We start from the raw sequence: 19,770 nt of genomic DNA, 5'->3' as shown, positions 1-19,770 counted from the left end.
TGGGGATTAGTCAGCAAGACGTATCAGCTTGTAGTAAATGAGATCTTTGTGAAGTATTTCAGGTACCTTATTGTTTGAAGAAGTTCAACATGTAGCACATATTTACAGGTAATTTGTTGACCATGAAATCAGCTTAATTTATGTATTACATTTGGTGGTTATTTAATGAACATCTAGTGATCTGTCAAACAAACGTGGGTCACTCTTTTGTATATCCAAAACCAGTATGTTTGGATTTAATTCATCCTGGAGACTTTGATCACGCGAGACTTGGGCTGATGTAACGCGAGATTTCACTGACGTCATTTTTAGCGCGGAGTTTGTTGGCGGAATAGTCCGAAAGGCTCATCAAACTTGTTTTTTAGCCGCAGCCCGAGTTATATAAACACATACAAGTTTCCGTCGATGCCACATTCGCTCAGGACTGTACGCGGTTTTCATGAAATTGTCGTTTAAAGAAACTATTGGACTTTCCAACCAACTCGAGCGGTGAGTTTATTTTAGTTTCTGGTCTTTTTGTTCTGACGTTAGCTTGACAGACAGCAGCGGCTAGCTTTGTTGTTATGTGGAGGACTAATGGCCACACGTCCTTTCCATCTGTACCAAGTGAAGACGATTCTCAATAGAGTATCCAACTTAACATTTAGTTACTTTATGAATAACATTTACAGCCAACGTTAAAGTCAAGTCGCCTCATACTTGTCTTTCTTCATTTCTGTCTCAGATGGAGTTGTTTCCTGTCTGCGCTGAAGGAGTCGGCACAAGCGCAGCCATCACTAAACCAGACCGAGGTCACAGGAGAAGCAAAGTCTCAAGTAAGTTGGACTTTTAAGTCATAAAAACACAACAGTGCACCTCATCATACCATAGTTAAGGGGTAACGCTGATATTGGCTTGAAGACACGATATTTGCAGGTCCCTATAGCATTATTTATCTGTATATATGTATATAATTACATATGTTTACTGTCAAAACATTTTAGGAGGGTGTTACATTATAAAAATGTTATATTGCCTGTAAAGATGTGTCATTCTTTCACCTTGTTGTTGCTCAACAACCTGTGACACACACAGTTATTGGAGTGTGAGTGAGAAAGTGTGGGACAAAAAGTGTGTTGTGCAACTTTGACCGTATATCTTTTTTGTTTCAGGGGATGTGGAAATGGACATTGAGAGCCTCTACAAAGCCGTGCCTCAACTAGCCAAGGTTTTCCGGATAATAGACAAAATTGGAGAAGGTACTTGCTCTGCCTAATTTTAAGAGAAACGTTTGTTTAAGATTAACACAGTAGACACAGGATTTATAAGAGCCGAAGACTTGAAGTGTTCATGATGTGTGTCTGTGAACAAGGTACCTTCAGCTCGGTTTATCTGGGTGAGGCTCAGATGCGGGATGGGAGAAGAGAGATGTTTGCCCTGAAGCACATCATCCCCACCAGCCATCCGACACGCATTGCTGCTGAGCTTCAGTGTCTCACTGCTGCTGGGTGAGTTTCATACTGTTGTGTGTTTTATGAAAAGACGTAAGACCGACTACCTTTTGAAAGAACTGAACAGCTCATTTAAACTCCTTTAAGTCAGACCTTTAATCACATTTATGTACTTTGCTTCATGCATTGTTTATGCTCTTGTTTATTTTCTTTGTCTAGTATTTTTTAAATCCTTAATATGACCTTTATTACCTTTTTAATATGTTTTACTGTATTTGTTTATGTAGTTAGTTGGTAAGGATTACCTACTAATAGATAATTGGCTCAAAAGGAGATTCTTAATAGTTCAGTATTGCTGTACTTGTGCCATGTAAATGTTCCTCTGCTGATCTTTATTAATATTTGGGTTATCTGGCTGTGAAAAACCTTTGAAACCTACTGTTTGTCCTGCAGTTAGAGGGTTAGCGATATACAGACTTATTACAGTGTTGAGTCATTGTATATGTAAGAGTTGTGTTCTCACAAATTCTAAAATAGAGAATTAAAGATTTAGTTTAATCTATTTTGTTAAAAGTTATTTTTATGCTGTGCTTTCTTACTTTTCAGAGGCAAAGAGAATGTGATAGGAGTGACGTATTGCTTCAGGAAGGAGGACCACGTAGTGATTGTCATGCCCTACATGGAGCATCAAGCTATTGTGGTATGTACAATGTCAAGATTAGTTTTGCCTTTTAGATTTTTGCGATGATACAATCTGTAATATGTTCCCCAAAACATAAATCATGTTCATGTTTGCTGAAATGTAATTTAATACTTTTGATCCAATCAAAATGCATTCATCAGGACATTATCGGCTCATTGAGCTTTGAAGAAGTCCGTCTGTACATCTATCGGCTGTTGACGGCCCTGAGACACATCCACCAGTTTGGTATCATTCACAGAGACATCAAACCAAACAATTTCCTCTACAACAGAAACAGCAAAATGTGAGTAGTCTCATTCCTCTGGTAAATGATTGTTTTTCTGTTTACTCTTAAAAAATTTTTAATTTAATAGCTTATTTACTGGATCCCAATTAGCTGACGCCTTAGCAGCCGCTCCTCTTCCTGTGGTCCACAGAAAGAACAAAATATAATGCATACAAAAACGTACAAAACACAACAGTACTAGTATTACAGTAGAATAATAGTTAAGCGGGAAATTCTCCTCTGGACGCGGTTTCTGGGGCCATAATAAAGTGTAATGTATTGATTAATTGTGTGTGTGTGTGTAGGTTTGCGCTGGTGGACTTCGGCCTGGCTCAGGGTACAGCGGACACCCGCATTGAGCTGCTGAAGGTAGTGAGGCAGAGGACATTGCAAAAAGGTGGAGGGTCCACAGGGAAACTAGACACAACACAACGGATCAAAGCACCACCGAGACTCCTTTCCAAAACCGCCTCAGCCTCGCTACCTTTGCCTGCACAGCAGTCCACGAACTTAGCACCTTCCTCTTCTTCTTCTTCTTCCTCCTCCTCTACCACCACCACACCCTCCTCAGCCTCTCAGAAAGCACTGGCTAAAAACACACGCTCTGTCGCCGCCACCGTGACCACCTCTCGCACAAAGCACACAAAGGTTTCTACATCTCATTTGACCTTTTATTGTTGTGTCTGGGTCTGGTCTTTGTCTAGTGGAAGCTGAATTGTAAATTAGTGTAATTACAGTTTATTTGGGGGTATTTTAAGATTTTCCTGTACGGGTATGTTAAAGTATTTAAAGTAAGTTTTTATCTGTGCATTTGTTTGTCTTCTTACTGCACTACTGTGTTGGCTTTACCTAAATTCTACCATCCATGTTGGTTTTCTCTAGGATTTGACAGGACTACGCAAAGTGCCACGTCCTGTGTTTGGAGAGAGGAACCTAAACAGCTGCACACGCGCTCCATCCACCACCAAACAAGCTGCCATAACGACAGAGGTAAGCAAGGCGAAAAAAAAGTACTTTTTTGGAAGAAGAAAAGATTTTTTCAAAACCATTGAAATGACAAGAAACCATTTGTTTTCAAGAGAGACTATTTTAAATGTTTTTACATGTGACGAAATCTCAGTTAAGTCATTGTCATGAAATACTTTTTTGGTTCAGTTGGTAAAGCCCAGCAAAACAGACAACCCAGCCAACCGGAGGTGCTCTTCAGCCAGCCGGAGCTCGCTGGCCGTCAGGACCCAGAGCAGCAGTCAGAGACCTCAGAGGACCGTACATCAGAGCCTCACTTGTAACTGCTACCGGACCGACCGCGTCTGCAACATCTGCTTGTCCAGGTAAAAAAAAAAGCGAGCGAGAATTCTTTTTTTCATTTTTTACACAAATATTTAAGATACCTTTACACACCATATGTCAAATAATTATTCATCATCAGTGTGAACCTAACTTATTATATTGTTTGTTTTTGCTATTCTCTCAGTGAATTGTGTCAAGTCTCTGCTTTGTGTGGTTTTTATTAATAAAGGAAGCAGCAGGTGGCTCCCCGGGCTGGAACCCCGGGCTTCAGAGCACCAGAAGTCCTCACAAAGTGTCCCAACCAAGGAACAGGTTTGTTTCTTAAAGCACGACTAATATGATTCATCATCACACAAATGCAGGGACGGCTGTGCAAAAGCTCACTGTTTAACTCAAAATGGATTTTTCTTTTTATACGACATAGTTTTTAACTGTGAGTGTCTTTCATAGAGGTGCACACATTGACATTTTTGATTCAAATCCAACGAGCCGATTCCGATTTTCTTTTGTAAGAATTATAATTGATAGCAAGGCACCAGAATAATAAATAAAGATAAATGTTTGTATTTTCATTTAATACTGGAATTCCAGCAAAGGTGGGAGTTGAAACTGATAAAAAGTATTTGGGTGGAATGAACTTCTAAAACTATATCGTTAGACAACATCTCACGGTTTGAATCTGTTTAAAAATTTTTTTAAAGAAGTTAGAGATCAGTAATAGTCGGAAACTTCCAGCTAATCAAAATGACTTGTGTGTGTTGCATACAGATCTGTATTTTCTGTAATGATTTGTTATTTCAGCTGCCAGCATTTACATGCATTTTCTGCAGAAAAATGCATTTTACAGTCGTTACTTATGCTGCACCCATTCCTGTCTTATCCTCCCATACTGCAGCCATAGATGTGTGGTCAGCTGGTGTGATCTTGCTCTCACTGCTCAGTGGCCGCTACCCGTTTTTCAAAGCCAGCGATGACCTGATCGCCCTCACTCAGATCATGAGCATACGAGGCTCCAGAGAGACCATCCAGGCTGCCAAAGCTTTTGGTGCGTATTCATATTTTAAACTGACCCCTCTGCTTCTGTATTATGACTCCAGCGACAGTCTATCAGCAGAGAGTCACTGCAACAATGTAGGAGAACTGAATTCCACCGCACTGTGGTGCACTGAAGGCTCCATGTAGATAATGAACCTCTTTTTGGACTGAACTTCATCCAGGTAAAGCAGTGGCGTGCAGCCGGGAGCTGCCTCGGCAGGACCTCAGAACGCTGTGTGAGACGCTGAGAAGACGGAGGCCATTGCCAGGTGACGAAGTCACACCACTTCAAGTAGCCGACAAAGACTCAGCTGTCACCCGTCATGGCAGGGTCCAAGATGAAACGCCCGCTCACCGTCTCACAGAGGGAACATTAAGGCAGCACGAAGAGGAACCAGGTGAAAGTCCTTCATTTCTCCAAAACCACAGGGAACATTCAGGGAAGACAGAGACCACTTGCCTCGCTCAGCAGGGGTCAGACACTGACTGCAAGGTAAAGGAAGACCAGCAGTGCTGGGACAGCGTTCCCAATGAGGCCTACGACCTGCTGGACCGGCTGCTGGACCTGAACCCTGCTACCAGGATCACAGCTGCTCAGGCCCTGCAGCACCCACTGTTCACAGACCTGTGAGACCGCAGACTGTCAACCGGGCCGCTCGTATCAACAGAGGTGCCAGTGTCCTTCGTCTTCGCTTCACATTTAATAAACTGGATGAAGCGAAGACAAAAGGTGTGTTGTACTTAACAGCAGAGTACTAAGTCTGTCCACTTAGGATAAATAGTGCTGCTGCAAAGCAGAGAGAAAGTTTGCGTGAGAGAATAGAGTTCTGATAGATTTTATTGTGGCGAGAAAGAGTTCACAATTTTCTCTCATCGTCCTGTTGAATGCTTCATAGATTGTAATATTGGCATTAATTCATAACATGTTTGACTTGCTGGTTCACATGCCTGCAGTTCATGGCAGCTACAGAGTACTTCAGATGGACATGTTTAAGGGCGATTCTTCCTTTTAGCTTAAACCAAGACAGGAAGAGTCTTGACTTGAGGCATTATATTGACAGACTATAATTGTGCGAAAATAGAAGGTACCTGATCTCCTCTGTGAATTAGGGATCAGCTGGTTGCAGGTGAACACTATCTCATTATTTATTTAAATTGTTTTACGCTGTACTTTCATAACTCAGGGGCCAAAAGAGAAAAATACAAAATTTGAGGAGTCTTCTTATTTCCGTAGGCCAGTGTGATGCTCCGGATCAAGTTTGGCGTTTTGATATCGTGAACACGGTCAAGAGGGAAAAGTACAATATGTTGTTTACTATTGTCAAAGCTGCCTTAACCCCATATCCCTGCTGTATGAAGTGACTATTTCTAAAGATTTACAGGTGTTAATATACATTTTTTTTATTATGAATGTGATTGTATGGGTGTCTGTTTTAGCAGTGATAATTTATAAATGTAAAGTTAGTTTTAATAAAGAAGAAAAAAAACAGGTGTTTAATGTAACATCTTACTTGGACAAACCATATAGTACTGAATATAAATACAATAGATTATTAATCATCACTGTAGTTACTCCGTCAGTTAAGACTCTTTACTTATTTATAATAGCCTCGTAAATATTACGTAGGTTTGAATTTCATAAATTGCGTCGTGGACAGAATTCATTTCAACATTTTAAGTCCAACTACTCTGCAGGCACCTTGCATGCAATATCCATTATTACCTTAACTTTTACCACAAAATATATCACACATCGGCATAAACAGGACAGCACTGTATTTAACTTGTGTGTACAAGAGTTGAAAATTTATTACAGAAGCAAAATACAAACTTTGGAATGATTATTTGGATGTTATATAGATACTGAAACTACACCAACAGAACAGTTGAAGGCCTTTTTTGTTTGCTCTGCCCTGAGGCGATGAGGACCTCTGGGAGTAAAACTTGTGTCTCAGGCTAAAGATTTTCTTTGCCGTCGGTGAGTTCCTCTATTCGCACCAGCACGCTCTCGATCATGTCGAAGGTGTGCAGGGCTGAGTGCAGAGCCTGGATGGACACATGAGAAATCCATCAGGTCGACGCTGTGCAAACACACGATCAAGATTGTCGCATGAACGAGAGTCACTGACCTGAATCTGTGAATCGGACGTCATTTTCGGCAGCTCCTCGTTGCCAACGGACACAGACAGCACCGATTCCTCTGTGGGGGGAAAAAACAACACCCATTCATGTTTTCATTTTAAACTCTTCTATTCCCACACTTTTGGTTTCACATCTGCAAAAAAAGTATGTGAGGGCTTTGAGCGAGTGGAACTGAACACAAGTATCGGTGCAAATAAGCGAGTGTTGGTCTGACCTTTGGTCTTGCCCCTCTTGGCCTTCATGGTGTTGTGGAGCTCCCTCTCGTAGTGAGCTCTCGACATGTTCACTCCAACACGTAGCGGCTTCAGGAACGTGTCTTCTATTTTATACAGTTCTGTCCAGATCCCCGTCTGCAGTTAAAAAACATGTGGATGGCTGTTTAGTTGTCCTTCTGACCCCTTGAGATAATAGCAGGCTACTTAAGGTAAATTAATCAAATCATCGTTCACTGTCGCTGATATTTACTGGATCACTCACCTGGTTCTCTGTCGCTTTGTCTCTGATGACGAGGTAACGCAGCAGGTTGAGAGACTCCATGACTCTGTTTTAAACGACACGAAACAGTACTTTGACAAAACATCCTAACTCGGGGTTCACTTACTCACATTTTTTTTCTGAATAAAATCCTGTCATACAGTTAAAAGCTCCATCTTTTGGGATCTATTGACAGAAATGGAATAAAATAGTTAAAGTTTTCTTTAGTTTTTGCAGCATCTCCTCTTCATGGAGCAGGCTAACATGTTTCACATCGAGCCATTTGCTTTTTTGTGTTGTTTCTTTTGTCTCCTACATGCTTGGCACACGGGACACGTTTCAGTTGGTTGCAATCTGCAACCTCACCGCCAAATCCTACGCACTGCACCTTTAAGCAATGCACATTAACTCCACGCTGTCAAGAGAAGGAAGCTCACTTTGGCTCTGACATTTTTCTTGTTATATGTTTGGTGTTATTACACTGACACATACTGGTAACATGTACTCTGCCTCTTTCCCTAATGCATGCTGGGATAGGTTCCAGTGAGCTCGATAAGGAGCACAGAAAAAAGATGGACGCAGTGTCATGTGTGTACTGACCTGTCCAGGTACTGCAGGAGGTCGGTCTCTGAGCCGTTTGGCAGACTGAGAACTTTACGGAGCAAAGGCAGCAGTTGAGATCCCTCAAACCAGGTGTTACTGTTACCTGACTGAGGACAGACAGACCTTTACTGTTCAAGACTTTTATTTAATGAATCAAAACTGATGCAAAGAAAACAGAGCAAACAGCCTCCAGGAAATGTTTAATGTGATCTCACCTTCAGGGTGACATCTATCTGTCTCTTAATGTTGTTGATTACATAGCCTTCAACTCCTGAGTGTTGACTGGTTTTCAGCATGTACCTGAAGCAAGACAGCCGGTAAAGGTCAATACGCCAGAGGGTGCAAAAGAAAGAGACATTTCTGGAAGGAAAGGAGGAACTTACTGGAAAAAGTGGTACTTTGCTTCAGTGTCAAACTTATTGATGCTCAACTGCAGCACCTTTAGACCTCTGGTTCTCTGTTGAAGAAGAAGCAAATATAGTATAATTATTTTCTGAAAGCTTTCATTCAGAGATTATTAGAAGCTTATGCAGTGTGACTTCATTTCATCATCGCAATAAATAAAAAACTTTAAAGTGCAAAATGACCTGCCAATGTAATGACTTACCAAATCTTGCTGCTGACACGTCGTCATGACCTTCACCAAATTCTGAAAAACAAACGGTGAAATCAATGACTAAGCATCAGAAGAGCGTCACGCTGTGAGAATCCCAACAGAGTAAAAGCTGAGCTACGTAGGATTACCTGAGGGACTGTGAGGAAGGTTTTGATCTCCAGCAGATCAGAAGGCAGAATGCCGTCCTCCAAGCGCACCAGACTCTTCTCATACAGCTCCTGTGTGGAGGTAAACACACACAATGTACAGAAGAGACTGCAGGGGCTCGAGAATAAACAAATACCTTTTACGGGACAGTTGTAAAAGTCTTGTAGGATACAATAAATTATTTGTGCTTTTTTACATTCACCACAATTAAAATCTGCAGCATGTTGTAAGTCTTTAAAGAAATGTTTCTGCCTGACTCACCAGTCCTTTCTGAATCCTGGACTCCTCGGGCCTGTCAATAAAATATACTTTAAAAAATGAGTTGTTCGGTTGATTCAGCTCTAAAACACAACACATGCCAAAACGGTAGATCCAAGTCTGCACTTATTCACAAGGGCAGGTACATCTATATGATTATATGGCGTGTGGCTCCATAAACAAACTTAATTAGCTTTTTCATGAACTGAGAACAAAATGCTTTAGTCCGTAATTGATGTCAGTGAATTAAAAAAAAAATGAAGATTTCAACTGCAAATGTGTCATGTAAACTTTAAATGTAAAACAGTTAAGATGTTTTGTGTATTTCATCCTACATTTACAGATATCAGCATCTGCTCAATTTGACTGATGAACTACCAAACTCACAAATGTGTCATATGGAGGTTCAACACATCAACACTACGAACGGTTACAACAGCACAGAACAGATAACACAGTGCTTAGTATTCACCTGGACAAGAGGAGGCTAATGTGCTCCATATTACACCGAAGACAGAACAAAGAGCTGTAAACACAGAGAGAGTTAATAATGCTTTTCCATTCTGAATCATTTAGAAACAAACAGTCAAAGTCATCATCAGTATTGTCTAATGCTAATGTCTGGTAACGTTTGAAGAAACTTCTGCAGTTCATCAGTGTCCCAGTGCCTTATGATAATGTGTGTTTTTGTATCTATCCTACCTGTAAACAATGGGGAATGTATCTGCAGCCAGGTGATGGACAAACACCAGGTGAGCCAGGCTAGCCAAAGACTCTTCAGGATACCGCACCTCCTCCTCCAAAAAGCCTTGAAAATGTTTTCTCTTCAACACAGGCTGGAACACAAGACTGGGGACGGACTCGCCAATAGCACTGAGGGTGTTCTGTACAAAACACACACACACACAAACTCTCCATTAATATCCTATCTGACAGGCTAATCTGAAGTTCAGTGTTGCTCCATTAAAATTGTATTTACTGTAGAAACCAGTCAAATTTGCAGGATCCAGCTCAACATTTACACACAGGTTGCAGGGCAGCATCAGCACTTCCCAGAATATTATGGACAAAGAATGGATTTTCCGTACCAAAATCTCTGTGGCAAAATTCCTGAGGGGAGACACGACCAGAGTGTCTTGATCCTTGAGTTCTAACTCCAGAAGAGGATGACTCAGAGACTTCATAGAGCTGAAGAACATAAAAGCAGCGGAGTCAACCGTGGCATCAGTGCTCAGGGTTCATACTGCTGACATTGTATACGCAAGACTCAGTTGTGAATATCCGATTTCCCACTCACAACTTTAGCAGTTCTGTCCGCAGCTCGTCCTCGTTATCACTGCCCTGCTCATCCCTTGCTGTCTTCTCTATCTCATTTCGTTCCTCAACCTTCAGGAGGTGTTCCCTGGCCTCGTGAACAAACGGCTTGACGAAGTCTATCAGATCGGTGCAGCAGCGACAAAGTGAGAAGACGTCATCCTCCTCTTGCTCCTTGGTGTAAGGTAGAGGCAGTTTGGCCACCTGGTCCAGCACAGATGACAGGGTCATGCCCAATGACGCCGCTTTGCGGCTGCCGAGGCACAGCAACACTGAGAGGAAGGCACAGAATAAATGAAAAGGGGCTCTATTTGAGTCGAGATGTGACGCGAGTGCATTGGACTACATATTCAAAGAAATATTCTGTACCTTTCTGTAGAGGGTTCAACAGCAGGTGGAGGCTCTCTGCTATGGTGTCAGGTTCATCCTGCTCCAGCTGCTCCAACAAGCCAATCAGCAGCTCTTTGGGTCTGCAGGTCTGGAGAACCACAACTCATGCTTCAAAGAACAATTTCATCCCAACAAACAGGACTCTATGCCTCTACAAACTGCTAGGTCAGTAACTAATAACTATAGTTATATCTTATATATTACAAGCTCATCTGTTTTGTTAACTGTTGAGCAGGAGAAGAAACCTGTAGCAGGTGACGGAAAATGGCAAGGCACGGATAAGTCTTTGCATCTTGTTTCTTCAGCAGAACCTGGATCAGGGGAGGCAGCAGATTCCAACCCATACATCTCACAATGTCCTGCAGAAAGAGGGATAGAGGAGTGTTTATGCGGTGCAACGTGCAAAACACTGACAGTCTATGTGTTGAAACAAAGGTCAGCTGTGAGTACCTGATTCTTTTCATCCAGGACAATACTGAGGACTTGAGCACTGTCTCCCTTCTCGATGCAGGTCCGCCCAGATATCGAGAACACGTCATGGTCCTCTGTGGTGTAGCTGTCGTCAGAGAGGGCTTGCTGTGTGAAGAGAGACGAAATGGGATCAAAGGGGAGACAACATTTTACTGCAGAAAGTTGATCGTGAACTCCTGAGAGACTCACACATCTCTGGACCACATCACTGAGCTGCTCCAGAGCCATTCTTGCTGTTTTCAGTTGGGTTTTATCTTCACACTGAAAATAAACAGGACACTTTATGTCAAAAATAACGCACAGCATGTTACTTGATTACTAAGTGACTCCTGATTCAGGTTAAGTTATTACTTGTATGTTAATGTCTAGCCCTGTGTCTGTGTGAGCAGTACAACTTGACAGTCTGCTGTAAACAGAGTACAATGAATACTGATGTCACGTTATATGTCTGGATTAGCCGTTAGCCGTTGGTCGACTGAAAACAAATCTTTTCTTGTGCTGTCCCAGCTGTACAAACAGTCACAAAAAACGGACACACTCTTGCTGCAAACACGTGATAAACAGATCAATAATAAAGCAGATACCCACCTCAGCTCACGACATGTCCCGGACAGATAACGCTCACTAACGCGGTTGAGAGAGCGCTGCTAACGGCTGAATTGTCCGTCCGGGCTTGCCGTTGAAGGACATACGTCATAAGTCAAAGTTGAACCTGCTGGAAATAGAAACAACATGGAGACCGAGAACAGAAGAAGGAGCGGAGGCTCCACTAAAACCTCTAAAAAAGGTTCGTTTACGTAAAATACACATTCTCTCTTATCGATATTAGGCTTTCTGAAAAGTGTTTATAGCCTAAATAGTTAGTTAAACGTGTTTCAATGGTATACACAAGCATTTTGTGAAGTTGCTCATCAATGGCTTAGCTACTTGTTTCCACTGTGACGTACTGAATCCCATAAGAAAAGCAATTAAACAGGCCTATTAGCATTTTATTTATGTTGTTTGTGTGACAGGTGGGAAACGCGATAAAGAAGAAGCAAAAAGGTGTGAAACAATTTCATCCAAAGCAAATATTGTAGTAGTAGATTGTAGTCACTTGAATAGAAAAGATAACAAATAACAACGTCAACACTTTTTCTAATGTGTGTGTTTGCTTTGTATCAGGAGAGAGGTCGTGATGGAGACGTTAGGGCAGAGGTTAGAGCTGGAGAAAAGAGCCCTGAAGGTAGTGGAGCGTCTCCTGGAGGACCGTGTGGCTGAAGACTTCCTGATTGACTGTGTATGTATCATGAGGTCATGTTTGCAGAACAACATGTCATTGAAGCTGACTTTGAAGTCACTTTTCTCCAAAACTGTACAGTAGGATTTCATGGCCTTCCACATGGACAGAGCTGGGGTCAGTCTGAACGAGACTGCATTGTAGTTGTACTTTACAAATTTAAGAAACTGTTTTTATAGCAGTTTGAATATTGGTCAAATGCTGATACATAAGTTTCAAGATTAATATTTGTTTTCGGCATAGCAGTAATTTTTTACATTTTATTTGTTTTAATTGAGCAAGTACTCAAATGGCATGGACAAAGATAAGTTAAGAATCTCATCTTGTCTCCTTTCTTCACAGGCAAGGTTCATTGCTCCAGCTAATTACACAGATGCTATTGAGGAGAGATCCATTGCTAAACTGTGTGGTTATCCCTTATGTTCAAATAAACTTGGCAAGGTAAGAGCCTTTTATATCAGTGTTATTTAAGTAATACATGTCATAGTATTCTTTGTGTCGAATGCTTCTAATCTGACTTAGGGCTACTGTTCATTTACAGATCCCAACTCAAAAGTATAAAATTTCTACTAAGACCAACAAGGTCTACGACATCACAGAGCGCAAGGTAAATAGTGCAACATGTGGATTTAAAAAGTCAATATTATATACATTTGTATGAGATTAAACATTCACACTTGTGCACATTTCTCTTGTGAAAGAGTTTTTGTAGTAACTTCTGCTACAAAGCCTCCAAAGAGTTTGAGCTACAAATCTCGACTACACCTCTTTGGCTCAGGCAGCATGAGCGGTATGTGTGCTGTTCTCGTCTCTGTCCTAAATCACAACTATGAACTGATCATTACATATTATAATCCTCTACAAATTAAAGCTGCGTTTTTTTCTTTCTCTCTCACTAACAGTCCTCCAAAAATTATATTGATGAAGCAAGGAGATGGGTATGTATTTGCTTAAGTCTTTATGTGTAAATATTTTAAATACTAACATATCAGAGCTGACTCAACCAAGTAATAGATACATCTTAACATTTCTGATGTTCAAAATGTAATGTAGGTTTGAAAATAAACAGACAAACTCAGTGTAACCCATGTGTGTCCAGTGGGAGTTCTGGTGAGGTGGTGATGCTGTTAGAGAGGCGTCTCCAGGAGGAGGATGTCGAGAGCCCTCTCGCTGCTGAACCCGTGGGCCCTCGCGGCTCTCAGCAGGGTTCTGCTGAGGCCGGTCTCAGCCCCAGTGAAAGCAGCGACATTGAAGAGGAGCAGGACTTTGTCTCCAGTATAGTTTCCCAGCGGCAGGGACCTCGAGTGCACTGGGGCAACCTACCTAAACGTACAGATGAAGACAAGGAAAATTGTCATGGGAAGATGGAGAGGCAAAAGAAACGGAGGGGTGAAGATGAAAAGGAGATAGAGGGTCATCGAAGTCAGGACGCAGCCAAAATGAGAGATGCTGAAAAACGTCCGCACTCATCCATCACAGAGAAACTTACCGGAGAGCTGGTGTCAGAGGAGAGAGGCCTGCCTGACGAACCCAGTGTGGAAGAGGCTATCGCTAAGCTGAATTTGACCAATTTATCTGAGACGGTCGCTCACACTGCTCCCCCGCCTGTTGACTCCATAGCCAAACCAACGGAAAACACAAATCTACTCACTTCTCCACCGTGTAAAGAGCCAAACAGCTTAACAGAAAGCACACATCTCCCTTCTTCAACTCTGATCAACACGAATCAGAACGGCCACGACATGGCATTGACCAGCCAGCCGGGCCTTAACATCACCCAGGTAGGTATGAGCAGGAGGGGGGCAGCAGGGCTTCGACAACTACTCAAGAACTACTCGGCTGCAGCCAAACCCAGCTCCGTCCGGCTGAATCTCCTCGAGAGCCTGAGAAGAACGTTAAAGGACTGGAGCACAGACGAGACCCTGAAGTTCCTGTACGGTGCTGACCATTCGCTCTGCTCGCCTTTTGTTGATGTTAAAGAGGAGGTGGAGGAAGAGGAGGAGCTGGAGCTGGATGAAGACGACCTTGAAGATGAGGTGACCAATGAGGATGCAGAGGGGGCCGGTGCTGGGGTGCTTAAGAGACCGTCTGCCGCAGCTCCAGACTACCATGTGCTGCAGCAAGAGACTCAACACCTGGAGCTACGAGTCAGGGAGTTTTATAAGGGAACCTGGATTCTACCTGAAGAGGAAGAGCTGCATGGAAGCAACGTGAGTGAAGGGAAAAGAGGATGGTTGTGAGAATCAGTAAAACAGTAGAAGGTATGTGTCTGTACTGAGGTCAAATGAATCTTATTTCTTCCCTCACCAGGTGACGAAGGTCCCAGCTCTGCCTCTTGTTGACTCTCATGCTCAGCACCTCATCCAGAAACGAATCGCAGTGCAGAAGCTCACCAGCTGGTGTGTGTGCTTTTATTTTACATCTCGCTTCCCTTAAAAGCTCACATGTATTAACAGGTAGAAGGTAACATTTGTTTTGTATTTGTCTCTCTTTGGCCCTCATCTTTTTGTCTCTGTGTCGTGTTGCAGTCTCAGGAACATTGTCGGTCCTCTGCATCTCAACATAAGTGACTTCTCCACTGACCTGAACAAGCTGGTCAAGACATTCAGGTCATTGCAGCTCACACAAATACACACTCTTCTCTGCAAGTCTGCCTGCATAACGACACACACACACACACACACACACACACACACAGACTTTCTGTTGTATTCATAAGATGTGGACGTTCCCCAACTTTATAATTACAAATTTGCAAGGTCCTCGCTGGTAAAAATCCTGTATTTGTTCCGCTTCTGGAGACTCATGGGGCTTCTGTCATACTCTGAATATATTTGATACGGCAGGATTTATTCTGAATTCAAAACTTTATGGTATGGTACTTTATGGTAAAAAATAATTTCACAGTTTTACTTAAACTCATTGAGCTGTATGTATTTCTCTCAGGAGAGTTTTTTTTTTGTCTTGAGAAAACAAATCTTTCATAAAGTGTGATCAATATACTCGGAGCATCAACAAAAACAGGGATCTCTCATCTTCCTGAGATCGCTGTAATATTCTGAGAGAAATTAGAACTCGTAGTCAACAAATTGATTTAATTGAAAGAGACAATTCAATCAAAATCAAAAATATCAAAACATTGTCTTCTTACCAGTAACTGTCTCTTTAACGTCCACAACATGATGGGCAGTTTTAATGAAGAACTCTGGTGCCTCCTACTGGAAGGCATGAAACATGACGACAAGAGTTTTATCACCTCGATGGACGTTTTTTTTCACAGCAGACATCTTGAAACGTCATCGCAGGAAAAGCACAGTTGAAGTAAATCACATTAATTATATCTAAATTGTGTTTAGGTGCTTTCGGACCTTGATGTAATGCTTACAGGGACATTTAAATGTAACATAGTTAGTGTGATGAACGACATTGTGGCTTTTCCAATGGATGCAGATGCTTGTATAAAACACACTCTCTGTGTTAATCTGTTGTTGCATAGACTACAAGCAGTATTACATGTGTTCAAGGTTCTGTACACAAGTTTTAACTCCAGTTTAAATATGGGTGGAGTAATGCAAGAATTACATTAGGTCACTAAACTTCACAAACTAATAATAGTGCTTTTTACACAGCAGGTCAAGCACAGGTGGTAATAATGATGATGTTTACGAGTACGCCGCAACTAAAGCTGCTTAATATAAAATGCATTTTATTATTTACACCTGTAATTCTACTGTGACACATTTAAAATGTCTTCAATGGAAAGTCCTTTAAGAATAATTCTCCCACTCCAACAGGTGCAGCAAGGTGCTGAGATGGATCGCTGCCTTTTGTAATTTCATTTTAATATGACAGTTGTTACATAATGGAAATGCAATACACATTTTACTCGTCCAGTAGTAGTCAGTATAGCAGTTTATTAAGAAATCTTCCAAACTTGAACCCAAATTGAACATTTCCTGCCATGGAAGCACGCTGGGTTCCTATTGGCTGGTTCGGATGTTTTCAACGGGAGTGCTATTAAATCACTGTGTAGCGAGTAACGCTTCCACGGTCCTGCTTCCAGGAATTCTCTTTCTGCTGCCAGACAAGAGGCCGAAACCAGAGAATATACACCGCGCTGTCACAGAAACATACATCACTGCACTATTGCAGGCCGTGTTTGTGTCGGTCGGTCCGGCCTTGTGCACATTGTGTTTCTCTATAGTTCACTTATCATCAGAATCTTGTGATTTTTGTCACCTGCCTTTTGAGAAGGTTGCTCCTCCCTAGAGTTACATGCATGTTCACATTTATTCAGTGTTTAAATTGATATGCAACACACAGACAAATGCCCTGACATGACATCATCTTTCAGTTGTGATTGACCAGTTTGTTTTTATTCTGAACCTCCCACAGGTTCACGAGTACAAACATCATCCACAAAACTCCAGAGTGGACCTTCCTCTCAGTCGTGCTCCTCCATCTGTAAGTTTACAGTGTGTGTGTCTGTGTGTGTGAATGAACTCCTTCAGCCTTAAGAGGATGCAACGTGACAGCTGGAGAGTCTGCTGAGTAGTTGTAAAAGTGAGAGACAATAAAATATATGACGAGGAAATCAAGGGCCATTGTCTCCCAGAAAATACGCCCAGTCAGCAAACTCCAAAACCACTGTTCCTCACTGCCTGGGTGCGTGCATCTGTTTGTGTGAGTATATGATCAATGTGTGTGTTTCTACAGCGACTATGTCTCCTAAAGAACAAGCTAAGTGATATTAATAAAGCTGACATTAACAGCAGTCAAATGTCGATGCAATGTACGTGTTCTTTGAACTTTTAAAGCAGCAAGACGATCCACATATTAGAACTGAAGCTGACAAAAAATGCTTTTGCATGAACAGATTGATGCTCAAATCAAAGCAACAACTTTTGCTTCTGCTCGTCATTCAAAGACGAACGTAAGCAAACTGATTTGGATTCACTTCACGGTTCAAAAGCTTCATATTGCTTTTGACAAGATGCTATATAGTGTGGCGATGTTTTGTGTGTGTGTGTGTGCGTGTGCGTGTGTGTTGCCGGCAGTTCAGGGACAGTTCCGTGCTGCTCCCGCCTAAGTACACACGGACGCCTCATGGCCTTATCTCCTCCTGATTGCCCCTCTCCAGATCCGTGATCCAGGATGGAAGGCACACACAAGCAGCCCTGTACAAGTTAAACACACACACACACAGTTCCTCGTATACATCCAAGCAAAATAAGCACTTTAAATTGCCCTGGCTGGGAAAACTTTCACCTGACGCAGAACCGACTCTGATTTGTGACTCTCAGTGGCCATAAAGTTTAGTTTGGATCAACAGCATAACTTACATTGTGAGCTTTCTGGAACTTAATAAAAGAAGACAGTAAGTGTTGTGCAGCGTGATGAGCAGTACGACACAAATCTGTAACTCTTGAATGAAGGGATCCTTGTGACGGCAAACTTTCCTTAAACGCAGTACATAAAAATGATTAAGTCATAAAAGTGAGTTCATCTGTGGACAAACTGAAGCTTTAGATAAATGATGTTGTCTTTAAAAATCTGTAAAACGTTGTGTAGTTTAGGTTGTATATGAAATGCCGCTGGTTGGAATGAAATAGATCTTAAATATACGTCCTTTACAAATTCTCAGTAAACTTTTGGGGTTGTGATGAATAAATAAAAAAAAAGATTTTTAGGATTAGTTAACTGAACACTGACTTTGACCTGATTTGAAGGTGTCATGTGACGTTGAGTTCATTTTGAAATGCTTAAAACCTCAGATTTCATCTGACTGAACCACTTAAATAACCTGTATTCATCATGATTTCATTAGTTCCAATTCAACTTCAAGCTTCTCCATCCTTCCATTCCTCCATCATGAATAATTTGTTGCGCCGCCTTATCTGTCTGCTGCGTGGCAGCTGTGGAGCTCGTCTGGCTGCTATTGTTCAGGCCGGCTGAATAATGGATGCCCCCCCTGCAACACTAGACCCTGGGGTGAACCGGAGATTAAACCAGCAGTGCACCTCCACACAGGTAGACGGGACAGGTAGAGGGGGAGTGATGGGGGAAGGGGGGAGGAGAGGGACGGGGTTAGAGAGGTGACGGAGATCAGGTGGAAGGTTGCAAACAGTGGCTCTAGAGCGGGAGGTAAACACTCTTTAGGGGCGCTGGTCTGTGCTGATTTGATACATCATGGCACAGTTTCTGTACAGATGTGAGAGGGAAGTAGTTCAGCATGAAAAAAAGTATTAAAAACAAGCGATTAGTTGACTTAGCCCGACTCTTACAGAACAACATGAACCCTGGTCGGCGCTTCATGTCTTAGTGAAGGGGATCCTTTGATAGAATGAATGTAATTGTGTGTACTTTTTTTGTGTATTTCGTCTTTTCAGGTTGTCTGAGGTGTCTCCGGTGGTACGAGAAGCCTTGAAGACGCCGACGTCAGCGGAGTATTTGAACACACTGATGGAAGAGCTCGGTCTACAGGAGCAGGACCTTCTGAACATCGTCCAGCTGTTTAAAACCCCGGCACACTGACACACACACACACACACACACACATACACAGCTAGGCATGGACATATGAATAATAAATATACGCTCAAGATCACCAACTGAATTAAATATCTATGTGGATATATGGATCCGACATTTTCTATAATGTTTGTTTTCCACAAATAAATTTGGTTGTAATAACTTTTTCAAAGGAAAGCTTGTGTCCTTTTATGTGTTTACTCCTCTTCCAGGATACAGGAGTGGAGTCTGCAGCAGTATTTCTACTTCACAACAACCCAGATGGAAACATTGCACTTTTTACTTAGTTACTTTAAAAAGAAAAAGGAATTGAAGCTGATTTCTATCATATAAATATGCATTGCAAAACATTTCATGGCCTCTCAAATGAGAAATTGCTGCTTTTTCCTTTTAATCATTTTAATTCATTCATTATAATATTGAGGTTTTGGTTGTTGGACAAAGCAAACATCGTGAAGGTCACACTTTGGGTTCTAGTTTCTGTGACAGCAGTTGTCTGATTTTTTTTTTTTTTAACAAACCAAACTATTTAATGGAGAAAATAATTATTTCAAAAACTATATGAGCTCCACCTCAACAATAAAATGCTGCTGCATGAGACCTTTAACATTGACTACTCTCACTTTCAATACTTCTAGTACATTTTCATTGATTCACTCAAGTAAAGCATCAGACTTCCCCCACCACCGTTTTACTGTCTACATTGTGTAGCAGCATTGCTGTACACACAATCTGTGGTGAGATGTGTTCAAATCAGATCCGTGAAGTTTTAGAGCTCTGGATGTTTAACCAAATAAATCACACCCAGCTTTTCCCATGAAC

The 19,770-nt window shown here is 41.8% G+C and overlaps 3 protein-coding genes across 5 annotated transcripts; 2 read left to right on the top strand and 1 right to left on the bottom strand.

The window, feature by feature from the left end:
- The first annotated feature begins 3 nt into the window (after positions 1-3).
- cdc7 (cell division cycle 7 homolog (S. cerevisiae)) lies at positions 4-6,176 on the top strand. Of its 2 annotated transcripts, none has more exons than XM_068568970.1 (12): positions 4-108; positions 725-815; positions 1,152-1,238; positions 1,352-1,487; positions 2,037-2,130; positions 2,274-2,416; positions 2,704-3,046; positions 3,281-3,388; positions 3,554-3,729; positions 3,918-4,000; positions 4,584-4,733; positions 4,906-6,176. In XM_068568970.1, the coding sequence occupies exons 2-12, from the start codon at positions 725-727 to the stop codon at positions 5,352-5,354; spliced, it is 1,860 nt and encodes a 619-aa protein (XP_068425071.1). In that variant the 5' UTR covers positions 4-108; the 3' UTR covers positions 5,355-6,176. The 2 variants fall into 2 exon arrangements, with proteins under 2 accessions (XP_068425071.1, XP_068425063.1); XM_068568962.1 differs by lacking the exon at positions 4-108 and adding an exon at positions 343-489.
- Positions 6,177-6,501: 325 nt separating this feature from the next.
- On the bottom strand, positions 6,502-11,844 carry glmna (glomulin, FKBP associated protein a). Of its 2 annotated transcripts, none has more exons than XM_068570747.1 (19): positions 11,727-11,844; positions 11,328-11,399; positions 11,118-11,243; positions 10,913-11,026; positions 10,647-10,755; positions 10,261-10,549; positions 10,052-10,151; positions 9,666-9,847; positions 9,436-9,489; positions 8,967-8,997; positions 8,687-8,776; positions 8,550-8,591; positions 8,326-8,399; positions 8,158-8,242; positions 7,940-8,049; positions 7,343-7,406; positions 7,080-7,215; positions 6,853-6,923; positions 6,502-6,769 (listed from the first exon to the last, which is right to left on the bottom strand). In XM_068570747.1, exons 2-19 carry the CDS (start codon positions 11,364-11,366, stop codon positions 6,680-6,682), a joined length of 1,806 nt encoding a protein of 601 aa, XP_068426848.1. In that variant the 5' UTR covers positions 11,367-11,399; positions 11,727-11,844; the 3' UTR covers positions 6,502-6,679. The 2 variants fall into 2 exon arrangements, with proteins under 2 accessions (XP_068426848.1, XP_068426857.1); XM_068570756.1 differs by lacking the exon at positions 11,727-11,844 and adding an exon at positions 11,490-11,574.
- On the top strand, positions 11,797-19,058 carry rpap2 (RNA polymerase II associated protein 2). The gene is made up of 12 exons (XM_068570733.1): positions 11,797-11,925; positions 12,152-12,182; positions 12,303-12,417; positions 12,760-12,858; positions 12,959-13,024; positions 13,119-13,207; positions 13,320-13,355; positions 13,517-14,627; positions 14,728-14,816; positions 14,946-15,026; positions 16,813-16,881; positions 18,807-19,058. Exons 1-12 carry the CDS (start codon positions 11,871-11,873, stop codon positions 18,949-18,951), a joined length of 1,986 nt encoding a protein of 661 aa, XP_068426834.1. The 5' UTR covers positions 11,797-11,870; the 3' UTR covers positions 18,952-19,058.
- The last annotated feature ends 712 nt before the right edge of the window (positions 19,059-19,770 follow it).

Source organism: Clinocottus analis, unplaced genomic scaffold, assembly GCF_023055335.1.
Source record: "Clinocottus analis isolate CAN_PGR_092001 unplaced genomic scaffold, fCliAna1.0.p SCAF_11, whole genome shotgun sequence".
Taxonomy (NCBI): Eukaryota; Metazoa; Chordata; class Actinopteri; order Perciformes; family Cottidae; genus Clinocottus; species Clinocottus analis.
This window is presented reverse-complemented; position numbering and strand designations above follow the sequence as displayed.